The sequence below is a fragment of the Haematobia irritans genome, chromosome 2, assembly GCF_050003625.1.
Source record: "Haematobia irritans isolate KBUSLIRL chromosome 2, ASM5000362v1, whole genome shotgun sequence".
Lineage (NCBI taxonomy): Eukaryota > Metazoa > Arthropoda > Insecta > Diptera > Muscidae > Haematobia > Haematobia irritans.
The window spans coordinates 84,312,393-84,337,078 of record NC_134398.1 but is presented as its reverse complement, the minus strand read 5'-3'; the positions used below and the strand labels follow the sequence as shown (position 1 = coordinate 84,337,078).

Here is a 24,686-nt window from a genome sequence, read left to right as displayed (position 1 = left end):
AAGGTTTTTGGTTTATTGTTCACATGTATGGATGAAGGATTGTGAGTGTGTATGTGTGTGTTTGATTTCGAGCTTGTGTTTTTTGGCTTCGCTTCAGTGCTGCCGCTAGTGACAAATTGAGTGAAGTTGATTTTGGAATAAAGTGGAGTAGATTGAATAAAATTGAAGTAGCATACATTTTTGAAAACAAACAATAGAATTCATTTTATTATACCCTCCGCCATAGGATGGGGGTATATTAACTTTGTCATTCCGCTTGTAACACATCGAAATATTGCTCTAAGACCCCATAAAGTATATATATTCTGGGTCGTGGTGAAATTCTGAGTCGATCTGAGCATGTCCGTCTGTCCGTCCGTCTGTTGAAAAACGCTAACTTCCGAACGAAAGAAGCTATCGACTTGAAACTTGGCACAATTAGTTGTTATTGATGTAGGTCGGATGGTATTGCAAATGGGCCATATCGGTCCACTTTTACGTATAGCCCACATATAAACGGATCCCCAATTTTGGCTTGCGGGGACTCTAAGAGAAGCAAATTTCATCCGATCCAGCTGAAATTTGGTACATGGCTTCAGCATATGATCTCTAACAACCATGCAAAAATTGGTCCACATCGGTCCATAATTATATATAGCCCCCATATTAACTGATCCCCCGATTTGGCTTGCGGAGCCTCTAAGAGAACCAAATTTCATCCGATCTGGCTGAAATTTGGTACATGGTGTAAGTATATGGTCTCTAAGAACTATGCAAAAATTTGTCCACATCGGTTAATAATTCAATGATTAAAACCGCTATATTCATCGTAATTAAAGGAATAGGAAAAACAATTAGGTAATATGGGGAAAAATTTAAAAATTTGAAGCAGAACAAAAAGTGAAGAAGATTTTTGAAAGAAGGAGTGACGAAGTAAATTTTGTGAAAATGAAGCAAAATACTTCGATTGAAGTAGTAGCGGCAGCACTGCTTCGCTTGCATTTTGTTTGCCAAATTATTTTAGTATTATTGTGTGCTTTGACCATAATTGACAGTAAACTATTTATTGTCTCCTCACAAGAAAGTGAGAAGGAAGATAAATTAATGAATATTTAAAAAATGGAAGTACATACAATATTTAAATGGTAAGTAATATTAAAGTTTATTATTTATATATTCCATGCATTTTACATTTTTCAGTTTTAAAGGAGCGTCAATGGGTTGGGTCGACCTAGAGGCAAACTGACTATTTAATGCAACAAGACATCGAAATTTGTATTCCGCTGAGTTGCTTGCTTCATGGTCCAAATTCTGCTGACTTGGTAGATTAAAATACATATATGTCTTTATAGTTTGCATTTTATTATTTATTTCTTATATTTCTATTATTTGTTATATACACGCAAAGAAAAAAAACGTTTGGAAAACGTGTACCGAAAACGTTTTTCGTTTGTTAGAGTTTTTTGAATTGCTTCGAAATTTTTTAACTTTTATCACCAAAAAAATTCGTTTGTTACAACATTTTTATTTTTCCAATAAAAAAAGTTATTTTTGAACCAACAACACAGTCCATTTCGTTTATATCAAACACTGTTCTTTTCTGACTTTAGGTCTTTAATAAGACACATTTTACAGTTCATAGTAAAAATTTAATATAGTAGAATGTAATGTTGAACATTTTTTCGGAATCTTCCGAACATATCTGGATATATGTAAAAAAAAAAACAAAAAAAACTTTGGTCGAAGCAGAGATCGAACCCACGACCCTTGGCATGCAAGTCGGACGTAACAACCACTGCTCCACGGTGCCAAACTAAATGTTTGTTTCTGTTAAATAAACTTTGTTTATTCGGTTTGTGGGCGCCGCAAGCTATGCTATATAAATATAACTTATATGGATATTTATCTATTAATTACCATAACTGGTACATAGCTCAGTGGTTAGTGTGTTGGCTTACAAAGTGCATGGTCCGCGGTTCGATTCTCCGTCCAGGCGAAAGGTAAAAAAATTTTAAAAATTTATAAAATCGTATAATTTCTTCTACATTGTTGGTATTACAGGAAAAGGTATTAAGAACTAAAAAACCTCGTCGATGTGAGAAAGATGTGAGGGAAAATGCAATTAGCAAGAAAACAATGTTTTTTTTTGTTTTTTGAGTTTGTCTTTATGAAATTGTTTTTACATCCTGGAAAAGAATAAACGTTTATCACAAAAAGTATTTACTTTTCTTCCAAATACACTTCCTTACAGCGAAAAGCAAATGAGAAACGAACTTTGTTTGTCTAAAGTTTCGTTTGGGAGGAAAGAATTATTTTTTTGCGTGTATTTGTTTTTATTAAAAAATGTATTTTGTACTTGAATCATTTACAGATATTATAAATATATGTATTTACTTTTTCACCTAGGTGTATTATATGTATTATGTATTGTCCCATTTTACGTCATTTTCTTTCCGTTGCAAAAGTATGTATTGATATTAACAAATATTAATAATTAATATTTTTTAAAAATATATGAACCAATGTTAATTTTATGGTAAATGGTTAGTAAAAATCACACTAAAATCAAGCGCATATAAAATAACATCGAATACGGTTCGGGATTAAATCAAGCATAGTGGGATTATATTCAAGAATAAAAACGATCGATCCAAGCCTTAATTCCGCTTAAAGGCCGGTACAATGTTCATTCTTGCGAAAAACTTTTATGGAAACCATTATTTCGCACATAGAAAGCGGCGTTTTTTTGGGTAGCTTGGAGCACTATTTTACAGGGAGCGATATTGGATTAAGTTGGTGGTTGTTGCTTGTTTTTACAAAATAACATTTTATTTTTCCTTGGGCAATTGATCTGCTATTCCTTTGATCCTTTGAATAGTTTCGGAACAAAAATATGGTCCGTGTCTGATTTATAAACCCGCACAAATAGTTTTTAATAAATAAATTATTTCTTAATTCGCATTGCAAATGGCGCCGTGCTATAAACGTCACTTTTTCAACACGAAAAAACAAAGTATCACAAATGGAAAAAATTTCGCAAATTTTTCGCATTTTTTGGTTTTGTATGGAGTTTCAACGCGAAAACCGAACAGAGTACCGGCCTTAAAACAAGTTCGTTTTGGCTCAAGTTAAGCGCTAATATATATATATATATATATATATATATATATATATATATATATATATATATATATATATATATATATATATATATATATATATATATATATATATATATATATATATATATATATATATATATATATATATATATATATATATATATATATATATATATAAGTGGGAAATTTAAAATAGAGAAAATCTGGAAATGTATCGATGTATGCTCCGAAATATGAGGAAATGTGTTACGTTTCGCAAGAATAATTGAAGTTATTCTAAACATCAATTATGAAGATTACTATTTTTTTCAATTATTTAGATACTTTTCTGTCATACATTTAACAGCCCATTCAATTAGGCTCTAAATCTACTAAAAGTGGATTTTAAATCCCTTTCTGATACGGTAAATAACATTTTAAATTTAGTTAAAGTGGATTTTGAAAGTGTAATGTGTACAGGTTTAAAACAAATTGATGCCCCGTTCCTGTATATCGAATGAAAGCTTTCTTGGAACAAATCTACTTTAGTAAAAGTTTTGGGGGTAGGACAGTGTATTTTAAAGAGAATATGTAAAGTAAAACATTTGGCGGCCAGGCGTAGTTTTCGAGATATCGACATCTGAAAATCGGTATTTTCCTATATATTTTTTAATTTTGACCGAAAAATTTCAGAAAATTTACGAAATAATTGCGTTTTTAGTAAAAATAGTACATTTTAAAGAGAAAATATAAAAAGGAAAAAAAAATTGTCGGCAAAGCCTAGTTTTCGAGATATCGACCCTTGAAAATTTTTATTTATATTTTCAGAAAATTTCCGAAAAAATTACGTTTTTAGTAAAAATAGTACATTTTAAAGAGAAAATATATAGTAAAAAAATTGTCGGAAAAGCCTAGTTTTCGAGATATCGACCTTGAAAATGTTTATTTTATTTTCTTTCACTTTTTTTGCTAAATTTGAAAATAATGTCCGTATTTAGTACAAATGATGTATTTTAAAGAAAAAATATTGAGTAAAAATTTTCCTGAAAACACTTAGTTTCCGAGATATAGGCTATGAAAAAATTTTAATTTTGTTATGTAAATAGTACTTTTTATCTTGAACAGTTAATGTGATATTGTTGTGTTCTCTTATTTTTGTTTTTGTAGTAGTAAATGGACTATTGAATTGAATTCAAAAAAAACGTAAAAAATTGTTTCAATACAAAAAAAGCGCCGCAGACGAAAAATTTAAAAAAAAAATCGCACGAAAATTTTTCAAATTTTGGTTTTTCTCTTTAATGACTTTCTATATAAAAATCTCTTTACGCAATGTACTCGAAATTAGCTTTAATATGAGTACCATATTGCTTATATGAGAAAGGGTAAACATTTTGAAGGCCCCGGGACCCCTCCGGATTTTTCTCTTTAATGACTTTCTATATAAAAATCTCTTTACGAAATTCGCAATGTACTCGAAATTAGCTTTAATATGAGTACCATATTGCTTATATGAGCAAGGGTAAACATTTTGAAGGCCCCGGGACCCCTCCGGGTCCATGCTTATGAAGTTATTTATATGTATTCTAAATATACACTTTATTACCTATTATTTGGATACCATATATATTACTTTTAGGAAGATTATATGCCTTGGGTACTAAATCCAATATAAATAATAATGAAAACTTTAGGGTCCCGTAACTCCGAAAATAGGTCTTGCCGCCAAAAAATTTAGAATCGAAAAGTCTACACGCTGGCAAAAAATTGGACAAATCGGAGCACTTGTGCTAAAGTAGATTTAAGCTTGTTATATTGAATTTTTATTATACCCTTCACTATAGGATGGGGGGTATTTAACTTTGTCATTCCGTTTGTAACACATCGAAATATTTCTCTACGACCCCATAAAGAATATATACTCTGGGTCGTGGTGAAATTCATGTCCGTCCGTCCGTCTGTTGAAATCACGCTAACTTCCGAACAAAACAAGCTATCGACTTTAAACTTGGCATAAGTAGTTGTTATTGATGTAGGTCGAATGGTATTGCAAATGGGCGATTACGTATAGCCCCCATATAAGCGACACCACAATTTTGCTTGCGGAGCCTCTTAGAAAAGTAAATTTCATCCGATCCGTTTGAAATTTGGTACGTGGTGTTAGTATATGGTCTCTAACAACCATGCAAACATTTATCTATCGGTCCGTATTTCTATATAGCCCCCACATAAACCGATCCCCAATTACACAAAAATATGTCCATATCGGTTAATTTGTGTATATAGGCCCCATATCCATTGTGACTCTCTAATAACCGCGCAAAAGTTAATATCGGATTGTAATTATTTGCAGACTTCCCTATATATACTGGTCAAGAACTGAATTATATACGTATTTAATCTGCACGTTTGGACTAATTTACAGTTTAGAAGGCGATGTTAAGATGTTTTAAGATACCTTGTTCGATTGTGGATGACAGTCTTTAGTAGAAGTTTCTACGCAATTCATGGTGGAGGGCAAATAAGATTAGGCCTGGCCGAGCTTACTTATTGGCGTAGCCAGCAACATTCTCGTAAGGGGTAGACGATACAAACGGGAGTTAAGTTTAGTATGTTCATTTGGCGTGAAACCTTGCTCGGGGTTTCTATAAGTTGATTTTTTTAGCGGACATCATTGTAACATATTTTCTTCTCTTTTTTATGCAGGGATGAATTGGAGAGAAATCGTGCCAAGGTATTAGAAATAAATGCCTTCTTGGATATTATAACGGAAAATTTCCAAAAACTACAGCAAGATGTTCGCGACGAATTGCTAAATAGTTATGAGGAGAAAAATAATTAGGTGGAGAACCCTACTTTTGAAAACAATAAATATTTGTAAAGCTTTTTGAAATAAATGCTATGTAAAAGTCTTAGCTTAATTCTATTGTAACGTTGTAACATACATAGGGCAAATCTCAATTTGATTTATTTAGATTTTGCTTTGAGGCTTTCTAGGTAAGCGCCTAAGCCCTTTTGAACACTTGGTTGATTGACGAAAAATACGAAAGCATCAAGATCCTGTTTCTTTTCATCTTCCAACTGTTGCAGATCTTTGGCCCTAAATTGTTGTTTTGTCATTGAACGTGCAAACGGATTAGTTTTGGCAAAGGATGCTATGAATTTTTCACACTTTGCCAATGCTTCCTCTTTGGTTTGGGCCAGTTCATCAACAAGTCCCGATTTGAGAGCTTCCTCACTGCTAAACATTTTGCCTTGCGTCAATGCCATTTCTGCCACACGTCTGGGAAGAACATTACAAAATGTAGACATAAACCACTTTGGCGCAACAATCCCTAATCTTGTCTCATTTAGGCCAATTGTAAAGTTTGGTAACATAACTCGGTATTCGCAACTAGTAGCGAGAAGACAACCTCCGGCAGGAGAGTGACCATTAATAGCAGCCGCTGTTGGAACCCCTGATCCATACAATGCCAGCCACGTGTCCTGTAATGTGGTCCAAAATTGTTTTAGTCGTTGCTGATCGGGCTTGTACATCTCCATAATATCCAACCCAGCTGAAAAGACAGAATTGGAAGCCTAAAAAAGTAAGAAAAAATAATAATCCATAAACACCATTATCTCAATTAAAATCTGTCCTTACTGAAGCCAATATAAGACCACGACATTTGTTGCTCTCGATTTCATCGATGGAATTGTGTATTTCACGAAGCAGGTCCAAATTTAAACCATTTACAGGTGGACGGTTCATAGTTAACACAGCAACGCCGCTCTTATCATTGACATCGACTGTGGTTAATTTCGATCCCGAAGAGGACATGGATCGTATAGGGGTTTTGTTAACATCTCGCAGAACTGTAGAAAACCTAAACATCGTTCTCAGTGTCGAAGACTGCATTCTATCTGTAAAAAATGGACTTTGATCAAATACATCTATCTGGTGCATCTCTGCAATGACATACCTTTTGATTCTTGCTAAAATTTTCCAAAATTACGCAATGGAGCATTTATTCTCAGTAGTTGAACGTATAAACTGGCCTTTTGACTTTTATTCCCAGATTTTAATTTCCGATCGCGACTTATCCGGTTGAAAGTAACTGCAACTTTTGTGCGATCAGTTAAAGACTTTAATTTAATGCCACACAGGGATGATAAAATTTATATCATCCGGTTTTGGTACGTTTTTGGTACTATTTGACTACTGCGTCGTCCAGACTATAAGTTTTTCCGGACGGAATGTCTGTTTTGTAAATAATCTTACTGTGTGGCCAATCGATACGAATTGTCGCGATAACTAAATAATCGGTAAATGTGTTATCGATCCCATAAAATGAGCAGGCATATTATTTCGCATAAATAAGTTAACATCCCTGGGTTTAAGACCCTATTTACAGGGATAGATGAAGATATTGTTTTTCGCAGAAACGAATTTAGTACTAATACTACATTCGCACTACGCACGAAATCTCTCTATTTAGAACTAAAATCTCTTTACAAATCTCAAGTGTTCGGACTGGCCAAACAACGAGATTTCGTAGATTTTAGATTTCGTAAATATATCAATACAAACACAAACCCGTATATGTACACGAACACATACACACACCTACAAGGAAAATTGCGGCAGGGTTGCAAAAAGCGCATTTTTAGTATTAAAACCACAGTTGTACAAGGCAGTATAAAGGATTTTGAAAGAGATTTTGTTGAAATCCTCTACGAGCCAGCTGATATTTGCCTATTGCAAATCTACTGAGATCTAGGAGGATTTCGGCCAAAATCCTCGTTTATGCTTAGTACTAAGTTCATTTCTGCGAAAACCGAATATCTTCATCTAAAGGCCGGTACTGTGTTCGGTTTTCGCGTTGAAACTCCATACAAAACCAAAAAATGCGAAAAATTTGCGAAATTTTTTCCATTTGTGATACTTTGTTTTTTCGTGTTGAAAAACTGACGTTTATAGCACGGCGCCATTTGCAATGTGAATTAAGAAATAATTTATTTATTAAAAACTATTTGTGCGGGTTTATAAATCAAATACGGACCATATTTTTGTTCCGAAACTATACAAAGGATCAAAGGAATAGCAGATCAATTGCCCAAGGAAAAATAAAATGTTATTTTGTAAAAACAAGCAACACCACCAACTTAATCCAATATCGCTCCCTGTAAAATAGCGCTCCAAGCTACCTAAAAAAACGCCGCTTTCTATGTGCGAAATAATGGTTTCCATAAAAATTTTTCGCAAGAATGAACATAGTACCGGCCTTAACTCCGTAAAGGCCGGTACTATGTTCATTCTTGCGAAAAATTTTTATGGAAACCATTATTTCGCACATAGAAAGCGGCGTTTTTTTAGGTAGCTTGGAGCGCTATTTTACAGGAGCGATATTGGATTAAGTTGGTGGTTGTTGCTTGTTTTTACAAAATAACATTTTATTTTTCCTTGGGCAATTGATCTGCTATTCCTTTGATCCTTTGTATAGTTTCGGAACAAAAATATGGCCCGTGTTTGATTTATAAACCCGCACAAATAGTTTTTAATAAATAAATTATTTCTTAATTCACATTGCAAATGGCGCCGTGCTATAAACGTCAGTTTTTCAACACGAAAAAACAAAGTATCACAAATGGAAAAAATTTCGCAAATTTTTCGCATTTTGTGGTTTTGTATGGAGTTTCAACGCGAAAACCGAACAGAGTACCGGCCTTAAATAGGGTCTCAAACCCAGAGATGTTTACTTATTTATGCGAAATAATATGCCTGCCTATTTTTTCGTGCGAAAAATCCAGGGTTGTATAAATATATATGTTGAAAAATGCTCAAAACAAAGATTTCGCATTTATTCCGCACTAACGTTTTTTACATGGAGTATAACAGTTTTTCGCGCGAAAACGTTATCTTAGTACTAGGCTTTACGAGGATTTCATGTCTAGTGCGAACGTAGTATAAATAGGGTTTCAAAAGCAGGGATGTTAACTTATTTATGCGAAATAATATGCCTGCCTATTTTTTCGTGCGAAAAATTACGGGTTGTATAAATATGTGTTGAAAAATGCTCAAAAGAAAGATTTCGCATTTATTCCGCTCTAATGCTTAGTACTAAGTTCGTTTATGCGAAAAATGAATATCTTCATATATCTCCGTAAATACCCTGCCAGCATTTCAAAGTTCCATTTCATCCTCATCGCTACCACAGACTCGTAAATGTCACAACCATCGCGAACTGTGATGGGGGAAGCATATCAAGAAGTACAAAATGTACATGAAAGTATTTTGCCATCACTACTGTTAGAAGAGCCATTTTATTTTTTGTGAAACGCCAAGCGCAACCAGCTTGTTATATTTTATTTAAATAAAAACGAAAATAAAGTTCTGAAAACATAGATATTACGCTTAAAATTGTGAAAGGTATATGGTGAACAATTTTCGACTTTCCAAATAGAATGAAGTGATCGTTTTTCAAATATTTTTCCAGGCACGCTGTCTCCATCGAAAATAAACAAACTGGCTGATAGACGCTGCAATATGTAACTTGCTACTTAAAACTCAACATCATTCTTTTATTAATGCAAAAAATTATGTTAAATGTGATGAGATAAACCGAAAAATGTTATATTTATAAGAAATTATAAATGTTTAATCAAATCAATAAACATCTACACAATCGTGTTTTACTTGACCACAATGATTTTTCTACAATTACCTTAAAATGCACTTTTTCTGATAGTTTGCAGGGGTTCTTATTGGCGTCCTTCGAAATTGATCTAAATAGGCACCTAATAATTGCACTGATGAGAAACTTTTTCGTAGTAACTTGGCGTGGTACAACTTCTCAATAGTGACGGCGCTTTTCCGACGAGTTTTTGATGTCGTATATGATTGTTTTCGACGTAGTGGGGATTCTCAGAAGCACCCCCAAATTCAAAAAATGTTGGCAGGGTAGGGTCTCAAACCCAGGGATGTTAACTTATTTATGCGAAATAATATGCCTGCCTATTTTTTCGTGCGAAAAATCCAGGGTTGTATAAATATTTGCTTTAAAATGCTCAAAACAAAGATTTCGCATTTATTCCCGCGCTAACCTTTTTTATATGGAGTATAACAGTTCTGTCGCGTGAAAACGTGATCTTAGTACTAGGCTTATTGCTTAGTACTAAGTTCGTTTCTGCGAAAACCGAATATCTTCATCTACCTCCGTAAATAGGGTCTCAAACCCAAGGATGTTAACTTATTTATGCGAAATAATATGCCTGCCTATTTTTTGTGGGAAAAATCCGGGGTTGTATAAATATTTGTTGGAAAGTACTCAAAACAAAAATTTCGCATTTATGCCGCGCTAACGTTTTTCATATGGAGTATAACAGTTTTTCGTGCGAAAACGTGATCTTAGTACTAGGCTTAACGTGTTTTATATGGAGTATAACAGTTTTTCGTGCGAAAACGTGATCTTAATACTATGCTTCAACTAAGAAAATGTTCCAAAGTATACTTTTCTGTTTATTCCCAATTGTTATCCAATATAATAATACTTCGGGCATATAAACTGATGGTGCTAAAATGTCGCGTCTGGTGTGAATGTACTTTTTAATCTGTTCGTCCAATAACATTTTTGGTAAGTGGTGCCTATTAAATTTAAGCAAATATACGCTAGATGTCGCTAACTTAGGTTTGCTGCTGGCAACCATGTTTACACGTCACATCGATTCTTGACAGACGTCAAAATAGGTTTCGTCGTATTGCATTCGTCGTTTTACAAGCATTTGCTCTACTCGCTTTCTCTTCGGATTGACCGTTGCCGATATTTTATTTAACATCAAAAAACGTAGAAATTTATAAAATGGGCTCAGACAAAAAACAACAAAAAGTTCAATCTTCTGGATTTACCAAGGAAGAAGAGCTACTACTGCAAGATTTCAGTCGCAATGTGAGCACAAAATCCTCGGCTCTTTTCTATGGCAATGCCTTCATTGTATCTGCCGTCCCCATATGTAAGTATGACACGTCGATAGTCGAGTTCCATTAAGATGATTTGTTTTCAATGAACTAGGGCTTTTCTGGAGAGTACATAACATGGATTTACTATCCAGTGCGATATTTTTCATCTTGATGACCGGTGCCAGTACTTATTTGATGGCCATGGCTTACAAGAATATCAAATTTCAGTTGAAACACAAAATCGCTGTGCGTCGTGAAGCTGCTGTTACTCGCGAAGTTAACCGCCAAATGGGAGATGATAAGAAAGTTACCCGTAAGGAAAAGGAGGAACGCATCTTGTGGAAAAAGAATGAAGTTGCGGACTATGAAGCTACCACATATTCCATCTTTTACAATAACGCCTTGTTCCTGGCAATCACAATCTTCATTAGCTTCTTCTTGTTGAAAAACTCTGCCCCCTTGGTCAATTATTTCTTCTCTATTGGCTTGGCCAGTGGTGCTTTGGCGCTATTTTCCACCAGCACGCAAACCAATTGAGGTGGTGGATGAACCGACGTGGCGTCGAGTGCATTAGATTTATGTTAATTTACTTTGTAGAGATTACCATTCTACTACTGCGTTGTTTTTAAATTGTCCTTGCTTTAAAATCATCTTTCATACTTTTTTTATTAAACCAAGCATGTATTGTATGTTTTTGTCCGTGGCAAGAACTGAAATGAACTGTACTGAAAATTTTCTTCTAAGGAGAACACGAATAAACCATATAGACAACAGTAAAGCGTTAAACAATTTTATTTCTATCGAGGAAACTATGGAATAACTTTTGCAAGTCTATTAATTCAAGGCTTATATACCCTGCCAACATTTTTTGAATTTGGGGGCGCTTCTAAGAATCCCCACTACGTCGAAAACAGTCGTATACGATATCCAAAACTCCTCGGGAACAGCGCTGTCACTATTGAGAAGTTTTACCACACCAAGTTACTACAAAAAAGTATCGCCTGAGTGCAATTATTAGGTGCCTTCCTGGATACATTTAGAAGGACGCCAATCATACAATCCGACAAAGTGCATTTTAAGATAGTTGTAAAAGAATCATTGTGGTCAAGTAAAACACGATTGTTTAGAGCTTTATTAATTTTATTAAACATTTATAAGTTCTCATATATATATATATATATATATATATATATATATATATATATATATATATATATATATATATATATATATATATATATATATATATATATATAACATTTATACGACTATCACATCACATTTAACATATTTTTATGCATTAATAAAAGATTGATGTTGAGTTACAAGTTGCAAGTTACATGTTGTAGCGTCTATCAGCTAGTGCTTTTATTCCCAATGGAGGCAGCGTGTCTGGAAAAATATTTGAAAAACTATCACTTTATTCCAATATACCTTTCACAATTTTAAGCGAAATAACTATGTTTTCAGCACTTCATTATCGTTTTTATTTAAATAAATTATAAGAAGCTAGTTGTGCTTGGTGTTTCACAAAATATAAAATGGCTCTTGTAACAATAGTGAAGATGGGAGATTGGCTTGCGTCATACCAAATGTTGCATTTACCAGATTAGTTTAATACATGTTTATCTTTTAGTTGCTTTTAGTTTTTATTATACCCTGCGCCACACTGTGGAACAGGGTATTATAAGTTAGTGCATATGTTTGTAACACCCAGAAGGAGACGAGATAGACTCATGGTGTCTTTGGCAATAATGCTCAGGGTGGGTCCCTGAGTCCATATAACCATGTCCGTCTGTCTGTGAACTCATTTTTGTGATCAAAGTCTATGTCGCAATTTAAGTCCAATCGCCTTCAAATTTGGCACATCTTCCAAATTTGGGGCAGAATAGAACCCTATTGATTTTGGAAGAAATCGGTTCAGATTTAGATATAGCTCCCATATATATCTTTCGCCCGATAAGGACTTATATGGCCCCAGAAGCCAGATTTTTGCCCGATTTTGGTTGAAATTTTGCACTAGGAGTATAATTAGTAGTATAGTCAAGTGTGCAAAATTTGATTGAAATCGGTTCAGATTTAGATATAGCTCCCATATATATCTTTCGCCCGATATGGACTAATATGGTCCTAAAAGCCAGAGTTTTGGCCCAATTTGGTTGAAATTTTGCACAGGGAGTAGATTTTGCATTGTAGCTATGCGTGCCAAATTTGGTTGAAGTCGATTCAGATTTAGATATAGCTCCCATATATATCTTTCGCCCGATATGCACTTATATGGACCCAGAAGCCAGAGTTTTATCCCGATTAGCTTGAAATTGTGCACAAGGAGTACAATTGGTAGTATAGTCATGTATGCCAAATTTGATTGAAATCGGTTCAGATTTAGATATAGCTCCCATATATATCTTTCACCCGATATGGACTTATATGGCCTCAGAAGCCAGATTTTTGGACGAATTTGGTTGAAATTTTGCACTAGGAGTACAATTAGTAGTATAGTCAAGTGTGCAAAATTTGATTGAAATCGGTTCAGATTTAGATATAGCTCCCATATATATGTTTTTCTGATTTCGACAATAATGGTCAAAATACCAACATTTTCCTTTTAAAATCGCCACTGCTTAGTCGAAAAGTTGTAAAAATGACTCTAATTTTCCTAAACTTCTAATACATGTATATCGAGCGATAAAGCATAAATAAACTTTTGCGAAGTTTCCTTAAAATTGCTTCAGATTTAAATGTTTCCCATATTTATACCCTTCACCAGTACTGTGGTACAGGGTATAAGTTTGTGCATTTGTATGTAACGCCAAGAAGGAAAAGTCGGAGACCCATCGTTTAGTATACCGATCGTCTTAGAATTAAATTCTGAGTCGATTTAGCGATGTCCGTCTGTCTGTCTGTCCGTCCGTCTGTCTGTCTGTTCATGTATTTTTGTGCGCAAAGTACAGGTCGCAGTTTAAGCCCAGGGTCGTTTTTTGGAACAAAGACAATCGCTATTGATTTTGGAAAAAATCGGTTCAGATTTAGATACAGAGATGGTCTGTATCAAACTTTTTAAGGTTTGCGACTGTCGCAAAGTTGTAAACATCGTAAACGTCACATACATGTCGTAAATGTAGAAAAAGTAGCAAATGTCGCAAACTCCAAATACTTCGGACCCTTCAGATAGGCAGCGAATGATATCCAAGATGATGATATATGCGAAGAAGTTTCAATTCTCAGGAATGTTCATAAAATTATTAACGAGTTTGAAAAACTTGAGAATATAGTTATTTCAATTGGAAACTCGAAGCCAAAATTACTATAAACTACTCGACGGTCGGTACTCGTTCATAGTTAACCTTTCACAAATTACTGCAAAAACTGGAAGGAAGGAAAACTACTTAAGTCTTGCATAAGTGAATTGCTGTTTAGAGAGAATTTTATAAAAATCACTTTTTGGCTTATTATAGCCAACTTCCATATTAATTACAAATTTTCAAAATTGTAGCTAGTCATTCGTTGATGCAGCTAAAGCTTGGATGGACATTATGGACCACGAAAACCAAGAATACATTGAAGTTGTGAATGAGAGATGTAAATCTAGTATAATAAATAAATACAATATATAGCATTTTTTGCATACCTTTTATCGGGGAGCCTAACTAAATTAAATTAAAAACGATTCACAATTTTTTTAATTCCAAATTAGGTTTTCTACACTAGGTTTACGACTTTTGCGACATACGTATTATACCGTCGTAAACGTATGTCGCAAAAGTCACAGTTTGCGACAGGCCAACCCTGATTTAGATATAGCTGCCATATATATTTATCCCCGATAATTGGCGTGTTTATCACCCGATGTTCTTCAAATTCAGTACATCCGAATATTTTATGAGTCTCGAAAAACTTTTAAAATATCAGCCAAATCGGTTCAGATTTAGATATAGCTCCCATATATATCTTTCGTCCGATTTAGACTCATATGACAACAGAGGCCAAAATTTACTACCGATTTTCGTGAAATTTTGCACAGAGAGTAGAATTGACATTCTACCAATGCTTGGTAAATTTGATGAAAATCGGTTCAGATTTAGATATAGCTCCCATATATATCTTTCGTCCGATTTGCACTTATATGGCTTCAAAAACCAGTGTTTTGCCCTGACTTGCTTCAAAGTTTGCACGAGAGGTACGTTTAACGTTGTCGATATGTGTGCCAAATTTGGTTAAAATCGCTTCAGATTTAGATATAGCTCCCATATATATCTTTCGTCCGATTTGGGCTTATATGGCCCCAAAAAGCCAGAGTTTTGCCCTGACTTGCTTAACATTTTGCACATGGAGTACGTTTAATAATATCAGTTTGTGTGCCAAATTTGGTTGAAATGGGTTCAGATTTAGATATAGCTCCCATATATAATGGCTCAGATTTAGATATAGCTGTGATATATATTTATAACCGATCTGGTCAGAAATGACGTATTTATCAACCGATCTTCTTCCAATTCCGTATAATCGAATATTTTGTGAGTCTCGTAAATGCAAAATATCATTCACATCGGTTCAAATTCAGATATAGTTCTCATATATGGGTTTCGCCCGATTTACTCTCCTATGGCCTTAGAGACCAATCTTTTTTCCGATTTACGTGAAATTTTGCACAGGGAGTAGAATTAACATTAAAAATGTCCACACCTAATTTGGTTGAAATCGGTTCAGATTTTGATATAGCTGTCATATATATCTTTCGTCCGATACGAACTTACCCTGCCAGCATTTCAAAGTTCCATTTTATCCTCATCGCTACCACAGACTCGTAAGTGACACTGCAACAAACGCCAACTGTGATAGTATTTCGCCGTCACTATTCGCATGAAAGTATTTTGCCATCACAATTGCTACAAGAGCCATTTTATATTTTGTGAAACACCAAGCACAACTAGCTTCTTATAATTTATTTAAATAAAAATGATAATGAATTGCTGAAAACATAGTTATTTCGCTTAAAATTGTGAAAAGTATATTGGTGAACATTTTTTGACTTTCTAAATGGAATAAAGTGATAGTTTTTCAAATATTTTTCCAGACACGCTGCCTCCATTGGGAATAAAAGCACTGGCTGATAGACACTACAACATATAACTTGCAACTTGTAACTCAACATCAATCTTTTATTAATGCATAAAAATATGTTAAATGTAATGTGATAGACGTATAAATGTTATATTTATGAGAATTTATAAATGTTTAATAAAATAACAAACATCTAAACAATTGTGTTTTACTTGACCACAATGATTCTTTTACAACTATCTTAAAATGCACTTTGTCTGATTGTTTGAAGGGGCTCTTATTGGCGTCCTTCTAAATGTATCCAGAACGGCACCTAATAATTGCACTCATGCGATACTTTTTTGTAGTAACTTGGCGTGGTACAACTTCTCAATAGTGACGGCGCTTCTCCGAGAAGTTTTGGATATCGTATACGACTGTTTTCGACGTAGTGGGGATTCTCAGAAGCGCCCCCAAATTCAAAAAATGTTGGCAGGGTATATGGCCCCAGAGGTCAAAATTCACGCCGATTTACTTGAAGTTTTGTACAGAGAGTAGGACTAACATTCTTGCAACACATGCCAAATTCGGTTGAAATCGGTTCAGATTTATATAAAACTCAAATATATATTTCGCCCGATTTAGATTCATATGACCACGGAGGTCAAAGTTTCATTTCGAAAATTTTGAAGTTTTGCACTGAGCGTTCAATTACAATTTTAGCAATGTGTGCCAAATTTTATCAAAGTCGGCTCAGAATTAGACAAAGCCCCCATATATATGTTATATTCTTCCGATTTCAGCAAATATGACCAAAATACGCACATGTTCCTTGTAAAATCGTCACTGTTAAGTCGAAAACTCGCAAAAATGATTCAAATTTGTCTATACTCTAATTAGTATATATCGACCTATAAATCATAAATGCCAAATTTTATGCAATTTAAATATTTCCGATAATTTTTAAAAAGATTGTGGTCCGTCCCGGTCATCAACCAATTTAAATTTTAAGTCCAGACATTTTGTAAATATAAACCTTTTTTGCTAAAACAACAAAAAATCTGTTATTGTGGAACAGCAGAAATACTGCAGAAAAGTCAGTAGTTTGCTGAAATTTTCTGCTGATCCGAATAAAATTATAAAGTCTCTCCAGTCAAATGGACAATAGTAAAATGGTACACGTTATAAAACTTCAAACGTTAAAAACAATTAGTATTTTTTGATTATGCAATAACATTTGCGAACAAGCAACCCTTTATAGTAATTTCCATTTTAAGGTGGGTTCGAGTTTAGCCTCTTGAATCGCAATTTTTCTAGTTACTGGATTGCATTCGCGTACTTTTCAGCAAAGAGAGTAAAATGCACTTTTACTCTTTTGCTAGATTTTATTGGACAATTATTGCTATAAAAGTACGCGATCAGACCTAATATTGGTTTTGACAAATGTCAACGTCGATATGTCAAACGCCAACGCCGTTAAAGCATCACTTTTAAACGAAAACTAGACAAGCCGGGAAAATAGAAGAATTATTTTGTGTTGTTTGGTGATTATTGTGTTATTTGGTAAGTATTGTATTGTGTAATATTGTATTCCTTTTAAAGTCCTTTTGTTTTTAATAATTTTTAGATTGGAAAATTATTATTACACATTGATATATGGGAGCAACCGTGGTTCGAGCCCACTTTGCTTACAAACGGTTATGGATTCAATCCTAGTTTCGACTAAACACTATAAAGTTTTGCAACTGAGGATTGGTGGATTACTTTCTGAGTGTTTCAAAGCTACTCTAAAATTTTCATGGCAATGGGAAATAATGTTCAGGCTCGGCTATAAAAAGGAGATTCCTTGTCTTTGAGCTTCCTACATGGAGTCGGGGGCACTCAGCGACAAGAGAGAAGTTCAAAACTGCTGTATCATAAGGGACTGAATAGTCAAAGTGGGCCTGATATAATGGGCTGCCACTATAGCTAATCTAAAGTGTACCCGAATGTATCACAATTGGCAAAGTTCACCTAAAATGTGAGTATTAAACCCAGGATAACATTACAACCTTGCTATTTTAGCGAAATAATGCCAACTAAATACGGCCTTAAGAGAATAATGTATGCTTTCAGTTTTAACCCAGATACGCCGACGGGCATATTATTGCAACAATCTTTGTAGTTTTCCATAATAGCATTATTCTGACAGATTATATTACAAAACTGAAGAAAGAATAAAAAAATATATTTTTTAACTTGGATTTTGGATCCGTACTACATGTAGTACGCTCGGCATATACGGAAGCAAAAATACAGTATTTTCTTGGGATTTAATTCAAGTCGTTTATTATTCAGGAACTTTTGTGTACATAAGTAAAGACAAAACAAATTAATAAACAAAATTATTTGGGGTGTGATACACCACATTACACTTTACATGGAGCGGCACATCACATTTAATGCAGCGTGTAATGGTCTTATTGTGGCAATGATTACAACGTAGCTGTTTACATTTTCCATCGGCTTGACGTGTGTTCTCAGTAAGTAGATGATCTTTTGGATCAAATCTGATGTTGCATGATAATCCCGATGGAAGCGTTGCTGAGGGTTTCTCATAAGTAGATATTAACATCGTGGCAATGCGCCGACGAAATGATAAATGGTCCATTTTACCTCCCATATGTCTATGTTGAATTTTGCAAAAACTCTTCATCACTTTCCTCTAATGCATTTATTATCTCATTAAATGTTAAAAATCTTGAAAAAATAAGTTCTTGTTTTCACCATTTTTGCACACTAATGCCGAACGTACTACATGTAGTACGTCAGCAAATACATCAACTAAAATCACATATAATTTTTTTTTTCACATATACTTTTGCTACGTATTGGTTTTTTACAACTATTATAATTAAAAAAAACATAGAAACCCAACAACAATAAAATATGCATACATAACTTTTTCTCATCGATTACGTGACATCTTCACACTTTTGCCAATTTCACAAAACTGAAATCTCTGATCCAAAAAAATACACATAAGCAGTTACCCTAGACAAAACTTATCAAGGCATGGTTTGTTGACCGTTATATTCTGTAGCACACCAACAAGTAGATTAGAAAATGTAAAGCACTGTAAACGCAGAAACCTGAACATAACAGGTGTACTACAAGGCATATTAATTAAAGGTAAAGTCACGAGCAAACGTGTGTACACCCCATGATATTTAGAAAGTCAAACTAAAATGGCAGGTCACTTAAGTTGACATTTTTTTGTATGTGTAGTGTTGTTGTATTGTAATATTTATGTACACAAAGAATGTAAACAAACCTACTAAACGTAAACAAAGCCTTTGACAAGATGAATGTCGATATTAGTCAACTGATTGCATGACTTTACCTCTTTAATATGCCTTGGGTGTACTACATGTAGTACGGTCGGCATATCTGGGTTAAAAGTACCTATTTTATTGGTCAACTTTGATGACATCGTTCAATACAATACCTATAAATAAAAATTGTTTACAAAATAAAATTTTTGTCATGTATATTTGATGAGAGGTGATTTTATTATGTATTTTCATCTTTTGAATTCGAAAATAGAGGTTAAATTTTTATATGGAAAACGTTTTGAGATATACTTATATTTTTGGTTTTTACTAGACGCGAGAATCATATCTCAAGCTAGAAATGTCCGCTTATATCGTTGGATCTGTAATAAGTTAAGTGGTTCTAAATATATCGATCCAATTGAGCACATTTCCATCATGTTTTACAGTGATTCTGTGCCGGTGGAAAAGTGTCAACCGTTGAAATAACGACCGGTTTCTCTTTATGCTTGTAAAGGTGATACTTTATCGTAATGCGCTTTACAGACTATCAGTTATTCCGGACGACAGTGCTCGTGTCGAACATATCCCAAATATTGTGCACATTATAAGTTAAGTCCGAAGGCATAATCGATACTGCTGCATGTTTATGGGATCGATAACACATTTAACGATTATTTAGTCATCGCCGACAAGTCGTATCGATCCGACACACTGTAAGATACTTTACAAACACCGACATTCCGTCCGGAATAACTGATAATATGTAAAGCGCATAAGAATAAGATTAGAGGAAAAATGACAAAGTTATAAGCATATTTATTCGATATAATCGTACAATTTCAGCTCCAGAAATGATTTAGCTTATTTAAAAAGGACAACAAAAGAAAATAAAAATATAAGGATATCTCAAAAACTGTTTCATAAAAAAATTTTTAACCTCTATTTTCGAATTCACTGGATTAAAATACATAAAAAGAAACCTCTATTCAACTGCAAATTTTAGTGTAAAATAGTGTTACGTTTTTATATTTAGGCGTTTTTAATTACCCGACAATTAAAACACAGTTCTTTTAAATAACGACAATCTACAATTTATTTACTATGACTTCACACTTTACAATTCGTTCACTCTGAAGTTATTCGTTTGACGCTTTAATTAAGACTGACTCGTTAGCAGCATGCGAGCGCTTTTATATATGACGGTGTGGCAATATGAGAACATTCTGGTAGCACTACAATATTCTGGCAACGCCAGAACATTCTTATGGTGTTTTCTTTTCTGAAAAAAGTGCTTTGCCGTCATTTTGTCTGTACAGAATGCGCATTTTTAAAATGTTACCAGCAACCTAAAAAAATGCTATCATTTCAGCGGGCAGAAAAGAATTCAAAGAAGGAAACAGGGCAATCGCAGCACTCTCGTTTGTTAGCAGTGCTGAAAATGCCCGTAATTTGCCTCTATGCGTGGCACTATTTTCACAACAGAATTCGAAGCCTTTTCGCACTTTTGCCTGTTTTTTAGAAAAGAACCTAAAAAGTAAATTTTCCGGCCAAAATGCAAAAAAAGTGCGCATTTTTCATAAGAAAAGAAAACGCCATTAGACAATGCTAGAAGGATCTACGACCATTAAGTTGTTCATCTGGTGGCTGCCAAACACATACACACTCACATAGATATATGCTCGCATTACTACAACAACAATAATAATGACAATAGACAATGAGATGAAATGAAATGAGAATGCAGAATAACAAAGCAAAGGGGTTGCTATTCTATGAGAGAGTAAGAACTAACATTTCGGTAAGCAAACAAAAGAACATAAAAGAAATTCAGGAAAATACTAGAAAATGAACAGATGATTCCAACAAGTGATAGCGAAATTTAAATAAACTTATATCTATAATTATCAAATTCGTAACACTGCCTCCCGCTTAAGCCTGTTCGTCCCGAACAGGCACAGAACCTGTTCCGTAAGGAGCCAATCGTTCCAGATGTACAACTTTCGTCTTTGATCATCTAGGGCTGTCGTCCTTCTGAATCCGGTGTACAACAGCAAAAACTTTGGTATATGCCGTCCCAGTCCCTCTGGCCGTTGTCCACTACTTTTCGAAGATGTTCCTACAGAGTGCGATTAAACCTTTCTACCATGCCATCGGATTGTGGATGTAATGGTGTAGTCCTCGTTTTCTTGATACCAAGGGATTCACACATCTCTTTGAATATGGCCGATTCAAAATTTCTTCCCTGGTCTGAGTGAATCTCGGACGGCACACCGTAGCGACATATCCAGGTTTTGTTGACAACATCCACAATCGTTTTTGCCTCTTGGTTTGGAATTGCATACACCTCCGGCCATTTGCTGAAGTAATCCATGACCACAAGGACATAACGGTTTCCAGAATCACTTACTAGGAAAGGGCTTGCCACGTCCATTGCTATTCTTTCAAACGGGGCTCCTGGTCTATATTCTTGCATAGGACCTCGACTTTTCCTTGTTGGACCTTTCGCCTTCATGCACTTCTCGCAATTGGCTACCCATTCAGCAATTGATTTCCGGCATCCAACCCAGTAGAATCGTTGCTTCACTTTCTCGGCGGTTTTGGTTATTCCCAGATGACCTCCACTGGGACCATTATGGAACTCCGCCAAAACGTCTCTTATTTTGGAATCTGGAACGATGATCAAATTTCGGCTGCTCTTGCCATCTTCGCTTTCCCATTTACGCTGCAGGGATCCATTGACTAGAACTAAACTATCCCATTGAGCCCAGTATGATTTCATAAGTGGACTTTCGGCTGCGATGTCTTTCTTACTGGGCTTCTTGTTCTCTTCCTTTGCCGAAATAATTTTGTCCACTCCAGATTCGATGTGTAACAGCCGAATATCAACAATCTCCTCCTTATGTTCAGCTTTCGAGCAGTGCTTGCATTCTATACTGCAAGGTCGACGTGACAAAGCGTCAGCGTTACCGTGTTTTCCACCTTTTCTATGCTCGATACTGAAATCATAGCTTTGGAGCCTCTCGATCCAACGTGCCAGTTGAGCTTCCGGATTCTTGAATTGGAGCAACCATCGTAGAGCTGAGTGATCAGTCCTGAGCAAGAAGTGTTGTCCATACAAATATTTATGATAGTGTTTTACACTCTCTATGACGGCTAGTAGCTCTCGTCGCGTTACACAGTAGTTCTTTTCGGGCTTGGACAACGTTCGGCTGAAATATCCGATGACCTTCTCCTTGCCGTCTATCTCTTGGGATAGCACACCTCCAATACCATGCGCGCTAGCATCTGTATCCAAAACAAATCGCCCGGAATAGGATACGCTAGAACACAAGGCCGTATTCAGGGGGGGATGAGGGGGATCAAACCCCCCCCCCCCCCGAAATGAATGAATATTTTTATATAAATAAGTATATATTTTTAGCTGCATAGAAAAATCTTATCGAAGATGTTGAAGAAAAGCTGGAGGTTTTATTTTGAAAAACGCTTACCTATAAAACTTGCACAAATCATAGAATACTAGTTGAAAAGCCCGTCAAACGACGGTAAAAAAAATTTTGTTTTTGTTCTCGCACCACAAATTTCATTTTTGGAAAATGTCTTTCTGCTTTTTATGTGTGTTTGTGGTTCTTTTTGTGAACATGACTCGCTTTGTTTGGCCATAGCAAAAACAACGAAACAGCCAAACACACATGTGTAAATGAAATGGCGTAAAACCTGCGAAAAGAACCTGCCTAATTCAGCGATGGAAGCACTTGGAGAGTGCAATAAAGTGATATTTCCAAACGTGCATATTCTTTTAAAAATTTTGGTCACTTTGCCAGTTACTCAGGGATGGAAAATACAATTTTTAAGAAAGTACAAAAAAGGTATTTTTTGGGCGGAAAGGTACTTTTTACTAAATTTCAACAAAAATTTCACTGGAAGATTATTGTCAAGAAACTAAATTTTAAAGAAAATAAAATTTTTACAAAATTTTCTATATAAATAAAATTTTGCAAAAATTTTCTATAGAAATAAAATTTTGCAAAAAAAATGTTGCAAAATTTTTTTAATAGAAATAAAATTTTTTAAAAATTTCCTATAGAAATAACATTTTTACAAAATTTTCAATTGAAATAAAATTTTGACAAAATTTTCTATAAAAATAAAATTTTGCAAAAATTCTATATAGAAATAAAAATCGATAATATTGAATCGCATTCTTTTTTCGACTAAAACATTCTTGAAGTTCAATAAAATCCTGTTTTTGACTATGTCTTTTACAAAATCAAGATTTTCTTCCCACAGAACATATTAGCAAATAAGGTTGATAAAGACTTTCTCAAAATATTAAAATATTTTGTCAAAGCTATTGTACCATAAATCTGATATCGACTCAAAAATGTCTACACAAGAGGTACTCAATCATTCAAAAATGTCTACACAAAAGGTACTAAATCCCACTAAGCATTAAATTTTAGCTTTTGGATCGGATATCATTTGATAAAATACGAAAAAAAAGTTAAATCTTTTCATTACTTGTTCGTCGTTAAATTCAACGCTTCTTCGCAGATTTTGCACCACAGTGGAAACTCGTAAATAGGTTTTCAAATTCTGGGGGGTGGGGGTCTAAAATTTTTCTGCGGGGTCTAAGTCCCCACCCCACAGTCGTTCCTACGCCTATGGCCTAGATCTTAAGCTAGATACACTAAAAAAAATTTATTTGGATCCAAAGATTTTGAACTTCCCCTAAGGATTTTGTTATTGATTCCGCGCCAAAGATGCTGCTTCTTTAAAATAAAGACATTTTTAGTGACCTATCTGGCTTTAAATCTACGATCAATAACATAAAAATTAGGATAAATATTTTATTTATCAAATTTTCATTCTCTTCGAGGTATACATGTACAAACAGATGCCAATTTAATAATAAAAATTATACCGGATACTTCGAAGTAAAAAAATATGATTTTAATTAAAGGAAAAAAAAAAACTTTCAACCAAAGATTCAAAAGATAAGGACGATCACTTTAAATCAAAAATGTTTTTCTTTACTTTAAAGAAGTTTTGCCTTGGCTCAAATTTCCAAAATTTGTGTCCTACATATAACACTTTTTGTTAAAGTCATGATAGTAAACTTTATTTTAATTAAAATTTCATTACATTAAAGAAATTAGTCCTTAATATTGTGGAAATTTCGTTAATATTTTAAAATTTAGGTTGCGTGGTCTTTAATATCACGTACATATATTTTTCAGTTTAGCTCCGTAAAAACATGCCTTATTTTAAAGAAGCCTTATCTTTGGCTCGGAATCAAAAACAAAATTATTGAAGGAA

General features: G+C 34.3%; 3 protein-coding genes and 1 long non-coding RNA gene across 6 annotated transcripts in view; 3 read left to right on the top strand and 1 right to left on the bottom strand.

Annotated features, from left to right (window-relative positions):
* The window catches only part of TbCMF46, a 69,812-nt gene extending 63,814 nt beyond the window's left edge, over nucleotides 1-5,998 (top strand). The window contains exon 7 of the mRNA XM_075295488.1: nucleotides 5,784-5,998. Coding sequence (XP_075151603.1) covers nucleotides 5,784-5,919 — 136 coding nt within the window. The 3' untranslated portion in view covers nucleotides 5,920-5,998. The remainder of the gene's footprint in view (nucleotides 1-5,783) is intronic.
* Nucleotides 5,931-7,206, bottom strand: LOC142225672 (enoyl-CoA delta isomerase 1, mitochondrial). 2 transcript variants are annotated; one of them, XM_075295490.1, is made up of 3 exons: nucleotides 7,040-7,206; nucleotides 6,721-6,976; nucleotides 5,931-6,656 (listed from the first exon to the last, which is right to left on the bottom strand). In XM_075295490.1, exons 2-3 carry the CDS (start codon nucleotides 6,973-6,975, stop codon nucleotides 6,045-6,047), a joined length of 867 nt encoding a protein of 288 aa, XP_075151605.1. In that variant the 5' UTR covers nucleotide 6,976; nucleotides 7,040-7,206; the 3' UTR covers nucleotides 5,931-6,044. The 2 variants fall into 2 exon arrangements, with proteins under 2 accessions (XP_075151605.1, XP_075151604.1); XM_075295489.1 differs by having other exon boundaries at nucleotides 6,721-6,980; nucleotides 7,040-7,205.
* Nucleotides 7,207-10,799: 3,593 nt separating this feature from the next.
* On the top strand, nucleotides 10,800-11,791 carry LOC142225667 (translocon-associated protein subunit gamma). Its single transcript, XM_075295478.1, has 2 exons — nucleotides 10,800-11,066; nucleotides 11,126-11,791. The coding sequence occupies exons 1-2, from the start codon at nucleotides 10,916-10,918 to the stop codon at nucleotides 11,548-11,550; spliced, it is 576 nt and encodes a 191-aa protein (XP_075151593.1). The 5' UTR covers nucleotides 10,800-10,915; the 3' UTR covers nucleotides 11,551-11,791.
* Nucleotides 11,792-17,713: 5,922 nt separating this feature from the next.
* Nucleotides 17,714-24,686, top strand: part of LOC142223119 (uncharacterized) — a 33,869-nt gene continuing 26,896 nt past the window's right edge. For both annotated transcript variants that reach the window (XR_012718581.1, XR_012718580.1), the window contains exon 1: nucleotides 17,714-18,076. This is a non-coding gene — a long non-coding RNA (uncharacterized LOC142223119). The remainder of the gene's footprint in view (nucleotides 18,077-24,686) is intronic.

Coding starts and splice junctions, on each gene's coding strand:
- LOC142225672 (XM_075295490.1), bottom strand. CDS start 6,975: ATGCAGTCTTCGACACTGAGAACGATGTTTAGGTTTTCTACAGTTCTG. Junction 6,657..6,720: donor GTGGTCTTATATTGGCTTCA/GTAAGGACAGAT, acceptor TTACTTTTTTAG/GCTTCCAATTCTGTCTTTTC.
- LOC142225667 (XM_075295478.1), top strand. CDS start 10,916: ATGGGCTCAGACAAAAAACAACAAAAAGTTCAATCTTCTGGATTTACC. Junction 11,067..11,125: donor TGTATCTGCCGTCCCCATAT/GTAAGTATGACA, acceptor TCAATGAACTAG/GGCTTTTCTGGAGAGTACAT.